This window comes from Scardinius erythrophthalmus (assembly GCF_964197995.2).
Source record: "Scardinius erythrophthalmus genome assembly, chromosome: 6".
In the NCBI taxonomy this organism is placed as follows: domain Eukaryota; kingdom Metazoa; phylum Chordata; class Actinopteri; order Cypriniformes; family Leuciscidae; genus Scardinius; species Scardinius erythrophthalmus.
In genome coordinates this window covers 15,165,695-15,179,756 of record NC_138226.1, presented here as the reverse complement: position 1 = coordinate 15,179,756, position 14,062 = coordinate 15,165,695, and the positions used below count along the sequence as shown (strand labels likewise).

The following is a 14,062-nucleotide window of genomic DNA, read 5'->3' as shown; positions in this document are numbered from 1 at the left end:
AGACATGAGGGGTGAATACAGGTTGAATTGGGACACTTTTTCCAAGTCATCTCAATGGCAAAAAAGTGTCCCAATAAAATCACTCTGAATTCACCCCTATGCATTTTAAATTAAAGGCATTTTTCCTCAAATGTATTCGTTTAAACGTATTCGTCTTTTTAAAACTTATTAGTGATTTTACATTGTGTCCTCAAACAAATTTAGCTGTAACCTTTACTAACTATGCACTGTAGGTCGCGCAGTCTGGGCAACCCAATCCTGCATCCCGTGACAATTCTGCGCACGCAAACCCTCTGCACAATTAAAATACTGACGTCAGTAGTTTCACTATGTGACGGACGGAAAACTCAACCAATCCGAATTCAAGAAAAACAGCTTCAGCCAATGAGATCCCAGGGAGGGTGTCTGAGAAGGCTGGTCTTCGAGACGGGAAAAAAAGATTTCTCGACGGGAGGAGGCGAAAAAGAGGTGAAGTGAAGATGGCGAGAGGCTCCCGGTGTTTGAGGAGAGCGGTGGCGGAATGTATCAGAAACTTACCTTCCACAACCAGTCGAGAAACACCGGGCAGGAATGGAGTGAGGTAAATAACGACGGTTTAGTGTTTCGAACGGCCTGTGTGCGGTTATGTGAAGATCGAAGTGACTATTGAAATAACTCGCGAGCTGCTGACGATAGTTGGACGGTTAGTTTCGCTCTTACAAGCGGATACAATTTAAGGCCAACTTGACATTTGTGTTAATAAAACCTTTATGTATTGTCCAACAATGTATTCATGCATTTGACGTACTCAAATAAATGTGTAAAAACCACACTAACTTTAGGAGGAAGGGTGGGAGGGAGTCACATATCTGGTTGCCAGATAAATGACAGCGGCAAGGTTAAGATATTATGTAATTGACCAGGTGTATCTAACAAGAGCTTTTCTCATTTTGGAATAAATGATTATCAACTGCATGCAGCGGGTGTTTATTCGAGTGTATTTATTTTATTAATATAGCTTCAAGTTCAGATGCAGCCAAATGCTTTTAAGGGGAAACAACAAAAAGTGTGATTTTTTTTTGGGGGGGGGGGGGGGGAAATCTGGTCACCAGCTGCATACAGTTAGTGTTAGTTAAGATTTAATTATTATACAATATAGCAGCATATCAGATGCAATCACTTTTTTTTTTTATTGGGGAAATAAACTTTTGGCAACCCACCATGGAACTAAATATATAGTGCAACAATGATTTAATTAGTAATTCTTTCCGGACACCTTTGCAGGTTTACAGAATTCTGCAGAATATGTGACGTCACAATTTGGCCAGGGACGTTGTGTACCCATACCAACTGCTGGGCAGCTTAGTGCCATAACTGCTTGGCATAAGGCCATCTGAAGTTTCTGCTCTGTCAATATCTGCTGTCACAGTTACGCATTGCTTGACAGCTCTCGGCAGCACTTGCGCCGACATGAATGAATTTGGGTGCCGGTCTCTCCATTGAGGAGATATTGTGCCTTTTTTAGAGCAAAGTCCCATCCCCTTGCGTTTCAGATATGTGTACGTGATTGATCTGGCGTACATCGGACACATCTTAATGGAATGGGTTGTTACTACTGCCCTTGACTTGGTTATAGTGGTCAGTGATCTCTTGTGATTTATGTCTTGACATTCCTTTAACCATGCTCCCAGTCCCATGGTGTGAATGCACAACTCCAAAAGGTTTTATAGTTAATGATGAACAGTTTGAATCAAGAAGTACACTTTTTTTTCTTCTTTTTTTTTCTAGTACACAACTGCTTTATGCAGCTTGTATTGAGAATTGCTTGTGTGGTCTAATTTGTAAGGCTGGTAGCATCACAGTTGGCATTTTTAAGCCCCTCATTAACATTTCAGAAGCTTGCCATTCAAAGTCTTTGTAAATTAAATTATCCAGTGCATAACAATTAAAACAATACCGGGATCTCTTAAATGCTAAATTTTTACACACAATTGCATACAAAATTTGCATAAATAAGTCATGATAGAGCATTGGACGTAAACTCTGTGCAACCTCATCTAGGCTACACGTACTTGTCACATGCCGTTTGCATTTTGGAAAGGTTGTTGACAGCTGTTTACCATTTTTTTTGTACATTTTAGTTACAAAAGTAACAACAAAGAGTCCATAATTATAATTTATTAACAATTATTCAGGTGTTTGCTAGGGATACCTCAAGTAAATTAGTAATGCTGAGATGGACATCACTGAAAGTGTTTCAGTGTGTTTATTCAATTAAGGATTCATCAGCCCTTTAGCTCATAAGTTAGTGAATCTTGAAATGATTTTTTTAAAAGAGCTGGCTTCTGAGAGTTGTTTTATGAATTGGACTACATTGGTTGTGCTATAAGTATGCGTGCGGCCCACAAGGACAACTCAATTTTAGAGTAGTTATTGGGATTTCGCATATTATTGTGATTAGATTAAAGATAACGAGCAACTGTTTTCACTATTCTTAATTCTTGATTGAGAGTCCAAATCTTGTTAATTGCAAACAGCTATCTATGTTGCTCATACGTTCTCTCCACTTTTATCTGACTCAGGAGTCGTCTGCTATCTTGACACATCCAACAAACAGATAGTCCCTGAATTATCACGCTAACAAAGTCTGTGTATAGGTACTGAGTATGATTTTGCTGAATGACACACTTTCACCCTGTTTTGTCAACAGATATCTGTCTTCATGTGGAATTCTGATGACCAGAGTGCCTCCCCTCTTCAGGGCTGTGTCAGGTCGTACTGTGGTGGCTCCTGCCAGGAGCTTCTTCAACTTCTCAGAGTCCTTCAACAAGAGGAAGGAGTACTCTGAAAGACGTATTATTGGGTATGTTCCCAACCAAGTTTGATATGGTGCATGATCTGTTGCTATTTTTTATTGAGGTCCGTGATTACGTTAGCCCCAGTGTTCCTGCAAAGATTGTTTATGTAACAGGGCATGGGAATATTTATTGTGTCAGCTTTCTAGGTATCTGGGGTTATTGGAGTATGGATCTGTTCTGGTTATCTCACGTCATCACAAGTTACTTAGGAACCGCTTCTGACAACCGATGCCTGACATTTTAGAGCAGAGGATCAGCTGTCCTGCAGAATAGTGCCCCAGCACTAATGCAGCACATGAACACATACTTAATTTGAAGAAGAACTTGTCTGCAGCGTATGACACAGGACAGGACACACTACATCCGCCATGTTGGCATCCTCCTTTGACCCATGTGCTCTTTGACCTATGACATACTAACAATAACCTAAACAATTCACTTCAGTGTTACTCATACTTGAAAAGAGACACCTAGCTCACAAGCCCCCCTCAGACTTACATTTCAGATTCAGATTAGATCTATCTACCTTCCCATGACCAGTCTAGATTCAGACTAGATTCTACAGGAAGGTGGTTCTCCTGAGACATACTATTGGTATCCAGAAAGCTGTAAGGAGTGAGCCATGAGAATCACCATTGTACCCTTGCATTGAACCATACATTGCTTCAGGGCAAGTCAATGTAATAAATCTACCATTAGTAGCTTTGGATAAAAGCATGTGCTAAATGATTATGTGAATATCCAGGAACAAAACTGAGCACCTGTGTTGTAAGAGCGTTTTAAAAAGAATCATATTGGTCGGATTGTGGCTTACAAGCAAATGGTGTGGGACTTGAGTTATTTCTCTGAACATTTTATTTGATCTTTCATCTTTAACTTGAAGGTAAGCTTCAAACCTAAGATGTCCCCACTTTTACCTCTGATGGACCCTGTGTACAAAAAAGTGACTGTAAACAAACAGTGTTTGACCTTTCTTCTGTCTTGATTCCATTCTGCAGTGACGTTCAGCATGACTCAATCCCACACTGATATGTGCCTCAATATCTGATTGGTTGTCTGAATCGACCATCAGAAACAAGTTTCAGTGACGGCACTAAATCCATCTTCGTCTTTAGCAACAACCTTTTGTTTGGGTCACACCTATATGGTGATGAGTTATATTTAAATCATACAATCTCCTTTGCAGTGAGGTTATGAGCTGCCATGCCGATATTGTAAGATTTATAGGAAAGGTCATCGCACTCTTCAGACTATAACTGTAGATTCTGTGGTGTGACGTAATGACTAAAGGAGCTCAGGGCGGGTAATCAGACAGTTTATGAGCTATCACCATTGTGACCTTGAGCACTTAACCCTGGATTACTCTACTGTATTCGGTGTACTGTAAGTCACTTTGAGTTAAAGTGTCTGCCAAATTACGTAGAAAGAGATCTACCAAAATAAAAGCAAATCAATTGGTGTAATTTACACAGAGCATTATTGTATTATCTTGGCTAACTGTCTTTTCTATGGCATGTAGGTACTCAATGCAGGAAATGTATGAAGTTGTGGCCAAGGTAGAAGACTACCTGCTGTTCGTGCCCTGGTGCAAGCGTTCAGACGTCGTATTCCGCCGCACGGGATTTTGCAAGGCCAAGCTGACTGTGGGCTTCCCTCCTGTGGTAGAAAACTACACCTCTCTCATTACTACAGTCCGCCCTCATTTGGTGAAGGTATGTACATCTTCGTTTTTCTTTAATATAGATCTATTGTATGAATTAATGGCAGTGATTTAGTGGCATATACAGTGTTATCAGACTTTGTTAATCAAGTGTGTGAGCTTCAAGTCATTTCTGACTTCTTCTGCTCTCAAGGCATCTTGCTCTGATGGAAAACTTTTCAATAGCCTTGAGACGGTGTGGCGCTTCAGTCCTGGTCTTCCTGGCTACCCCCGAACATGCACCCTTGACTTTGCTGTGAGTATTACCAACAGAAACTGGTTTATCGTCCTCAGGTTAAGCTGCACTTTTTGTTGTTGAATGTTTTTGAAACTGAAGTTCTCTCAGCATATGTAGATAAAACAGAAGAATATAACTAAACCTTTTTAGCAGTCTTAATGTTAAAGATTACATAAACACTAAATATACTTAAGTCTGAAGTATATTTAGGGGATTTTGCAAAGACTGCTGTTTTATCATTGCTCATACTTAAAGGAATATTTAAGAAATGAAAGTTTTGTCGTCATTTATTCATCCACATGTCATCCCAAGCCCTTAAGTCTATTGAATATTGAAAGTTTGTTAAACCAAAACACTTCAGACACTGTTGCTTTATGTGATGATCATATTTACTTTCGGACTTTTTTCACATACAAACTGTGATCAACACATACATGAAGCTTATCAAATATGGTAAACAGAACTGGTTCTTGTGTGTCAAGCAAGTACATTTCAGCTTGCTCAAGAAGTCCCATTCTCCTTCTCTTGTATTTCAGAAAAGTCTTAAAATAAAGAGTTTCGGACCTTGAACCAGCTTTGAGATGAGTTATAACATTTATGAATTACAACATTTGATAACATTTGATTCAAACCAGGAATTGAAAATCAGTGGGGAAAAAAGATTGTACTTGGCTCCTATTAAGAGGAAATGAAACATCTATTCATCCCATAAAGCACTGCGAAAAATGTAAATTAATCAGTTTGTTTTTATAATGGTATCCTACAAATATTCATAATGGTGGCTTTGCTGCAACGCTGAAACAAGATTCACCAATCAGTTTAATTGCTTCTGGTGTTTGACTGCTAAACATTTTTGTCATCACAATGACTTTTACACAAGCTTGTACCATAATTTAACAAACTAAGAGCTTATGTTAGGTCTCTCTTAGAAGGTTTATGGGTTTAACTTAAGGAACCCGACTTGTGAGCTTTATAAATGGTGACGTGGGACTGTCTTTGATTCGCTGCTTCTTTCTGTTCCTAGATTTCCTTCGAGTTCCGCTCGCTCCTGCATTCTCAGTTGGCCACCGTTTTCTTCGACGAGGTCGTGAAGCAGATGGTGTCAGCCTTCGAGCGGCGGGCGGCCAATCAGTTTGGCCCAGAGACACAGATCCCACGTGAACTCATGTTCCATGAGATCCACCACACGTAGTTCATTCCACATCTTCAGACGGATGGGGAGGGGGTGTCGTTCAGGGAACTGGGGGTTTTATTGAACGCATACATTTAGAGTATTATAAAGACAGTCGGGAGAGCGGGAAAGCTGTCTGCCTGAATATCGTCAGTGCCTGGTCCAAACAAAACGGTTGACTTAAAACATTTAATGCTAAAAAACATGGCTGGATCTTTTTATGGGGGCTTGATTGTCCCCACTGTGCCCTGCCCCACTACCTCCATGTAAACTTTTTTAAAACCCGCTGTCAATATGGCGCCAGGAGCCGTATTTTTTATATGAGGACCTTGACATGGTTTTAAAAACAGCTGCCAAAAACCATAATGGCAGTAGTCAAAGATCATGGGTTTCTTCGAAAAGACATTATTTTGAGGTATTTGAAAGTGCATTATGGAAAGATTGTCCCTCACGTTACACAGTTTATGTGACAGGTGAGTGATGTATTTATTTAAAAGCTTTTAGGTGATCCTTTAAGATTTCAAGAAAGGGACGAGGAGACTCGACTTGAGTGCATACGTCACGTGCAGAAGACTGACAGTTACTGCAGGCAAATGCACATAAAGAGCTATCAGGGTATCAAGGCCGCACACCGGACTCAGGTCTGTTGTATTCTTGCATACCAGCACAAATAAAGGCTTGAAAAACAAACGCTGAGAGGCTGACAAAAAAAAACACTGCCTTGCGTTATACAAATTTGTGCAGTTTATTACTGGCAGTAGCGCTCCAGTTCACTCCTCCCGTGGAAGTGAAATCTCATGATTTTAAGTGTCCATACTAAAGACTGCTTTTCTCTTCTAGAGGTGTGCAATATATTTGTATGTGGTTTTTAACAGACTGCTCACCCATCTACGATATCCACTGCTTTTAAAAGGGCCCAAACTCTGGGAACAGAGCGTACCGAATCTTTCCCAGAGCTCTCATCAGATTGTAGTGAGGTATCCGTCGCCACCGACCTTTGAAGATTCCAATCCACACCCTGCTCACATCCTCATGATTACTGCTTTTTTTACAGAGAAAGTTACATATTATTTATCCTTATCTTAAATACATGTATGCGTGTAATCCGTGTATCCTATATTTATTTTGGTTATGGGTTAACCACGTGTACATATCTGAATTAAGACCACAGACTAAACTTTAGTGCGCAACTGAGCTACAAAAAAAACAAAAGAATAATCTTTTTTTTTCTTCATTTCTTTATTTCTGGGATATCTTTTTTTGTTTGTTTTAATTGAGGTGTTTTAATGAGTGTGTTGTGGGTGCATATATATCCTGCCTGCATGGTTTATAAACTATTTTTATATGTAAAACCTAGCCTTGTCTGGTGTGGTTTGTGTTTTGTTTATCAACATCTGGTTCTGACTAGTTTCTAAACTTAAAATAGGTTGATCATGTGAGGGGGGTAATGTTAGAAGGCTTCCAAATGACCCATTTTATGACCCCTAGCGGCCAGTGTCAGTGGCGGCTTTAAGATCTAATTACAACACACTGGCTGTGTTGGAATGGAATATTAGTGTCATGAAAATGTGCAGAACGCACAGCATGCTGTCTACTATTTTTAGTTTTAGATAGTGCGTGAAATGGAATTAATTATTCAATGGTATAAATATATAACTGAAGCATGTAACATTTGTCACAAGTCCCTTTACTCAGAAAGAAATGGTTATTTTGCATTGTTATAGAATACTAAATTTCTATTATTATTATTATTGCACAGAAAATTTGCAAGAAATACTGCTGTTTAATAGTAATAGTATTAGTATAATAGTATTGTTATTCACAGCCTTTGGATCATTGAAGCAGTCATTTATCATCCTGAGAGAAGTTTTGGTAACACTTTATTTTACACTGTCCTTGTTTCAGACATATGTTAACTGTATAGTAATAACAGCAATTACATGCAATTAACCCCAAATCAAACCCTAAATCCTAACCTTCACAATATAGTAAGTGCATACTTAATTAGATAATTACACTGTAACAAGGACCGTTTTTTTGCAAAGTATAGGAACACGTTCACAAAACTATTATTAGTCAACTGATCTCTGAAAGTTATTAAAACTATTAAATGTTACATTAGATCATTAATCTACATTCAGATAAAGTTATGACTCATGTCATGAGGTTTACCAAGGCTGCATTTATTCGCTCAAAAATACAATAAAAACAAAATATTTGAAAGTATTATTACACTTAAAATAACTTGTAACACTGTGACCATGTGCTGGCAAGCTCCAAAAGGACAAAAAGAATTTGCACAAAATGTATCATAAATAAAAATCAAATATGGCCCCTATAATGATGGTTGGATGTCAAACCAGCATCATTTTCATGTAAACAACTAGTTAGGACTTATTAAGGTGTTGTATTATTCACATTACTGTCAACAAGTCAAGACTCGACATGAAATCAGAATGAAGAATGAAATGTTCCTGGGTGCATCAGTGCATATTACAAAGGAAACAAATGTTTGTCTTTGTAATCATCAAAACATAACTTCACGATTTTCATTTTGAGGCTGCAGGTGTTTTGAGGAGTGTAGTCTACTATGGAATGCGCTTTCACATTCCAATCAATTCTTCAGTGGATGAACTTGAGTTTCGAGTGGTGTTTCATTATGATGACTTCATTGACTTTAGAGGCCTGGTTTCACAGACAAGGGTTAGATTAAACCAGGATTAGGCCTTAGTTCAATTAAGACATTTATGAACGTGAATCTTGAGACAAAACAATGGCACTGACATATTGACGATATTTCAGTGCCAGTTGCTTTCAGTTAAAAGAGCTCAAACATTTTAGTCTGGGACTAGGCTAAGCCTTGTCTGTGAAACCGAGGGAAATGTCTCAAGTCATCAGTCCTAGTCACGCCATCACTACAATAAGGCTGCGTCAGAAATCGCATACTCTCAAGTACATTCTGAATGGTGAATGTGTAAAGTATGAATGTAATCTGGACATACTACATTCGCCATGTTGTAATTATCATGTGACCTACCAGGATCTGTTGCGTCGCTTCACTGCCATTCTTAAATCCTCTCCCATGGAGGGATATATTAAAGTGTCCGTCGTATGCACACTAAGAATCTTGCCGAAAGAAGTAGGTCATCCGGGGACTTTTTGCCTACTCTTTTATGAGTACTGTGATTTCAGACATGTCACATACAGTTTTTTGCATACTATATAGCAGGGAAGTATGCAATTTCAGATGCAGGCTAAATTCATCACTATTTTAAAAGGATTATCTTCCAGAGAAGGAAGCCACTTATTGGCTAGGACATTGACGGGACAAAATTAATTTCTTTGCGAACACTGAATTTTATTAAATAAAAAATACAGAATTAATGACTATATTGTACAAAACATTGTTGGATGATTGTTGCACATTCATAGAGAATATAGCTTAAAAAAAACAAAACTAACAAACAAAAAAATCTCTTCATGAACAGCAGTTTTTCAAACACGATTCTGTACCACTAGACTACCGAAGAGTTAGATCTTTAAAATGAATTCACACTAATTGTATTCAGTATATTGTTGGGCATATGACTGTTTTTAAACTGATGTGCAACAAGTTCACCCATCCCTCCACTTAACCTTCCTCACAAACTCTAGTCTTGACTAAAAGATGTTTAAAAGATTTTAAAAGATTAGTTCACCCACAAATAATATTCTGTCTTAATTTAAGTCAGTGGGGTCTGATGGGTTTTTTTTTTTTTGAGCCCACTGATATTCAAAGTATCAACTTTGTTTCACAGAAGAAGAAGAAAAAACAAAGAAACATACAGGTTTGGAACAACGGGAGGGAGAATAAATGACAGTTTTCATTTTTGGGTGAACATCACTTTTAGATATTAAACCAGAGAAAAAAAAACATTAGCAAACAATTCTGCAGGCTGATATCCAAGTATTTCCATTCAGTGGGAAAAACTGTAACTGAAAGGCAAAACAAGTACATGCATTGTCAGAGTTATCCTCAAATGAGGGTTTTATTTTTATATGAAACAATGAACCATGTAAAAAAAAAAAAAAAAAAAAAAGAACTATTAAATGAAGTGGAATTTTTTTTAAAGATACAACTGATCAAAGTTTCAACTACTTTCTTGCTCATGAAGGCAGACTTTAACCCATAATGTCTGGCTTTTTAAGCCCCTACAGATGGTCATTCAGAACCAGCTATATATCACATGGTACAACAGCATGACAATATGCAATTTGTTAAATGCACTTTCCCATTAGACATTAGTGAGCACAATGTTACAGAACAAAGGCGAACAGACTCATTATCCCTGGTCACATGATCGGGAAATTGTCTTTAAAGAAGTAGGGTGATGTCTTCAGCCATGAGTAAAGAGATAAGATCGGACAGTGGTGGAAGGATGGGAGACTGTAACGTCCATTTCTTTTGCTCCATGTTCAGACCACTAGCACTCAGTTTCGGCAGGTTTTTCCAAGTTGAAAGGGAGGGGCAAATCATGTCCCCTGCCCACAACCCTTCCACTAAAGTCAGTGCAAATCGGTTTAGAATCCCATGCCACCCATTCCACCCATTCCACCCATGCCTCCCATTCCTCCAGCCGGCATGTCCTCTTTCTCCTTCGGTAGCTCGGTGACAACGGCTTCAGCAGTCGACAGCAGAGACGCAACACCTGCGGCGTCTAGCAATGCCGTCCTCACAACCTGCAGGGGGAGACACATTTCATTTGAATAAAAGAGCATTACAATTCTGGCAGCTACTAATAAGCCAATTATTAATAATCAGTTAAAATGCTACAAATTAATTTAGGCAATACATTAAAATGTATTGGGCATCACAATAAAATATATAAAAATGCAGCGTCAGTGTGATTATTATTTTAATTAATACATTCAGAGCAAGGATTCATTAAAAAAATACAAATAAATAAAGTGACATTGAAGACTTTTGTCACATTTTTTATTTCAAAAGGACTTTATTTAAAAGCCACTTTGATAGAAGTTATCGGTTTAAATCAGTGACATCTATGTTTGTGAACCACACATACACACCTTTGTGGGGTCGATAATGCCTCTTTCGACCATATTGACATATTCTCCAAGCATAGCATCATATCCAATCTCTGGGGAGCCCTGCAAGATCTTTTCCACCACCAGAGAGCCTTCAACTCCTGCATTCTTGGCAATGGTCATTGCAGGAATACGAAGAGCTCTGCGAATAATGTCGATACCTGGAAGAGCAGGCAAAAAAAAAAAAACCTCAGTTTTAAGACGTTAACACAGGGTTATTTGTTTTAGGGTCTGGACTGAGGATGAGATCTCGTCCTTACCAATCTTCTGATCAGAATTGGCTGGCTTGATGTTCTCCAGGGCTGGGATGCAGCGGAGCAGGGCGCATCCTCCTCCAGGAACGATTCCCTCTTCCACAGCAGCTCGAGTGGCATTCAGCGCATCAGTGACACGGTCTTTCTTCTCATTTACTTCAACGTCACTTGTTCCACCAACCTAACAAAGAGAATAGTGATTTTTTTTTTAATCAGGATGATGGCAGATAAATGCATTACACTAAGCTACACGCTTCCTGCTTTCATACCTTAATCACAGCCACTCCATCAGAGAGCTTGGCAAGACGCTCGTTGAGTTTCTCCTTCTCGTAGTCACTGCTTGTGCTCTCCAGCTGTTCAGCAATCTCATTCGCACGCTTCTCAATGGCTGCTGGATCACCGCGGCCTTTGAGGAGCATCGTGTCATCCTTTGTCACGATGACCTCTCCGACCTTGCCAAAGTCATGTAACTGGATATCCTCAATGGCCAGACCCATGGCTTCATCACCAAACACCTAAAAACAGTTCAGGGGTGTTAAAAGATTGGGCAATGGAAAATACCTCATGATATGATACACGTCACAATTCAATATGTTGATGCATCACATAAGCGATACATTTTAAATGAATTCATTTAAAATCATGAATACTGACGAAGACAAGATAGGTACATACCGTGCCTCCAGTGGAAACTGCCATATCCTGCAGCTGGTTCTTCCGGTTATCCCCGAATCCTGGAGCCTTGACTGCCACGACCTGAAGTCCAACCTTCAACCTGTTGGTGAGATTTAGCAATGACCTTTAACCCAGAACCTTTAAATAACAGGCTATTCATAAACATCAAAATGACCATCCCTTACAAAAAAGAAAATAGGTTTCCACCAAAATACTATTACTACAGTAGTTAAATATAATATAATATAATATATATATATATATATATATATATATATGGAAATGTACACTAGTATTAGTCAGTCATTAAAAATATATAAATAAATATTTTATAAAATCAATAATAGTATTTTATTAATAATTCTGTCATCTATTAAAAATAATGGTTTTAATACATAATGATTTCAAAACCATTTGAAAAACATTTAAGAAGATTTCATATTTATTCAACAACAACAACTTTTGTTAGGGATGACAATCAAAATCAGTCATTGACTTTTGTTTGAAGCCAAAGTCATTAAAAATGTATGTAACAATAAATTAATATAATATTTATTATAATATCAAATTCTGAAAACTATTTAAAGGAGATTACATAATTAATAAAACAACTAACTGTACAACAATAGTATTTTTATGAAAAACAATGAATTACAATTGTATTATTTACAATTAACGTGGTATTATTAGCCACATTTCCATAACCCTTCAAATTGTGAATTGAAAATACGGCCAATGGAAACGCATCAATTTCGCAAAAAGTCCCATTAATCGCAAAAAAGTTGTTACGCTCGGATGAGGTGGTTTTTCAGGCAATTCAAAAAATAAATATTTCGCAAAACTGCAATGGAAACAGTTTTTGCGCATTTACAGGTCACCTGACTTAGATGACACGGTGTGTTTGGACAGAATACAAGACAGTTCTTTATTAAATTCATAAAAGACAAAAGAATTACAGGAATACTGGATTCTAAACCTCAAAGAAATGCCACAATCAAGACCTTAAAGGAGAATACCTGAGTAATCCAAAGTAATCGATTGCCGAGTTCACGCGCGTGATCATAGGTAACTAAACCTATGCGCGTGAACTCGGCAATCGATTACTATGGACTTCAACCGAAAAACAGGATGTAAACACAGGTATTTGCGCTGCCTTAAATAACATAATTTTTATACATATCTTTCACATCTAGTGCAGTCAGATTCACTCGTGATCACTCTGAAGGAATCACTCACATTTTCTGTGCACTTGTAATGACACATCAAGGATGTTAAGAGCCTAAAAGCAGGTTTAGTACTTGCCCCATTGAAGTCAACAGGGTGCAAATTTTTAAAATAGAATAACTCGGTGTAGGCAACACCGATTTTTGTCGTTGTTCTCTGTATTGACAGCACTCCAAATGTACAAAAAAATGACCTCAATGTTAAAATTGACCGGAGTTCTCCTTTAAAGCTGATATGAGGGAGAAACACCCAGAAACTCCTCATATGTGCCGCTCACAAGTATAAAAGGTCTTTCCTTGCCATTAATGCTTGGAAAACACACATAGGTCTCCTTTGATTAATAATAATGGCTAGTGCAGTGGCTGGGATATACGTAAACCTACCAACATCCGTCGCCATGATTTCTGGAATGACTTGTCGCGAGAGGAAACATTTCGCAATAGTTTTTTTGTCGACATTTAGAAGAAAAAATAAATAAATAAATAATCACTAAAGTTTTGCGCAAATATGTAATGGAAAAGCGCCTAATGTTTATTTGAGAGGGATGGCAATCAGAATCAGTCAGTAAATTTACTTTTTTGGAAGTTCAGGCTTGATAAAACATAGTTCTCTTTAATATTTATTCATTTCACACATTTCTTGTGGACTTGATGTTATTTGTTTGAGAAACAAACCTGTTGAGGACCAGAGTGCTGAGTGCTTCTCCATCCACATCTTCAGCCACGATGACCAGAGGCTTGCGATGCTGGTTGGCAATTTCCAGAGCTGGTACGATGCTCTGTACGCTGGAGATCTTCTTCTCACTCAGAAGCACGTAAGCATCCTGGAACTCACACTTCTGGCCTGGAAGAAGAGAATAAACGCTGTTGTCATTCCAGC

The 14,062-nt window shown here is 38.2% G+C and overlaps 2 protein-coding genes across 2 annotated transcripts in view; one reads left to right on the top strand and one right to left on the bottom strand.

Moving 5' to 3' along the window:
• Positions 1 to 400: 400 nt before the first annotated feature.
• Positions 401 to 7,301, top strand: coq10b (coenzyme Q10B). The gene is made up of 5 exons (XM_081368915.1): positions 401 to 580; positions 2,690 to 2,842; positions 4,357 to 4,549; positions 4,691 to 4,792; positions 5,799 to 7,301. The coding sequence occupies exons 1-5, from the start codon at positions 480 to 482 to the stop codon at positions 5,964 to 5,966; spliced, it is 717 nt and encodes a 238-aa protein (XP_081225041.1). The 5' UTR covers positions 401 to 479; the 3' UTR covers positions 5,967 to 7,301.
• Positions 7,302 to 9,289: 1,988 nt separating this feature from the next.
• Positions 9,290 to 14,062, bottom strand: part of LOC308691788 (60 kDa heat shock protein, mitochondrial-like) — a gene marked incomplete at its 5' end in the record, with an annotated part of 5,211 nt that continues 438 nt past the window's right edge. The window contains 6 exons of the mRNA XM_081367349.1: positions 9,290 to 10,664; positions 11,013 to 11,191; positions 11,291 to 11,465; positions 11,554 to 11,799; positions 11,960 to 12,059; positions 13,858 to 14,026. Of these exons, the coding sequence (XP_081223475.1) occupies positions 10,506 to 10,664; positions 11,013 to 11,191; positions 11,291 to 11,465; positions 11,554 to 11,799; positions 11,960 to 12,059; positions 13,858 to 14,026 (1,028 nt within the window). The 3' untranslated portion in view covers positions 9,290 to 10,505. The remainder of the gene's footprint in view (positions 10,665 to 11,012; positions 11,192 to 11,290; positions 11,466 to 11,553; positions 11,800 to 11,959; positions 12,060 to 13,857; positions 14,027 to 14,062) is intronic.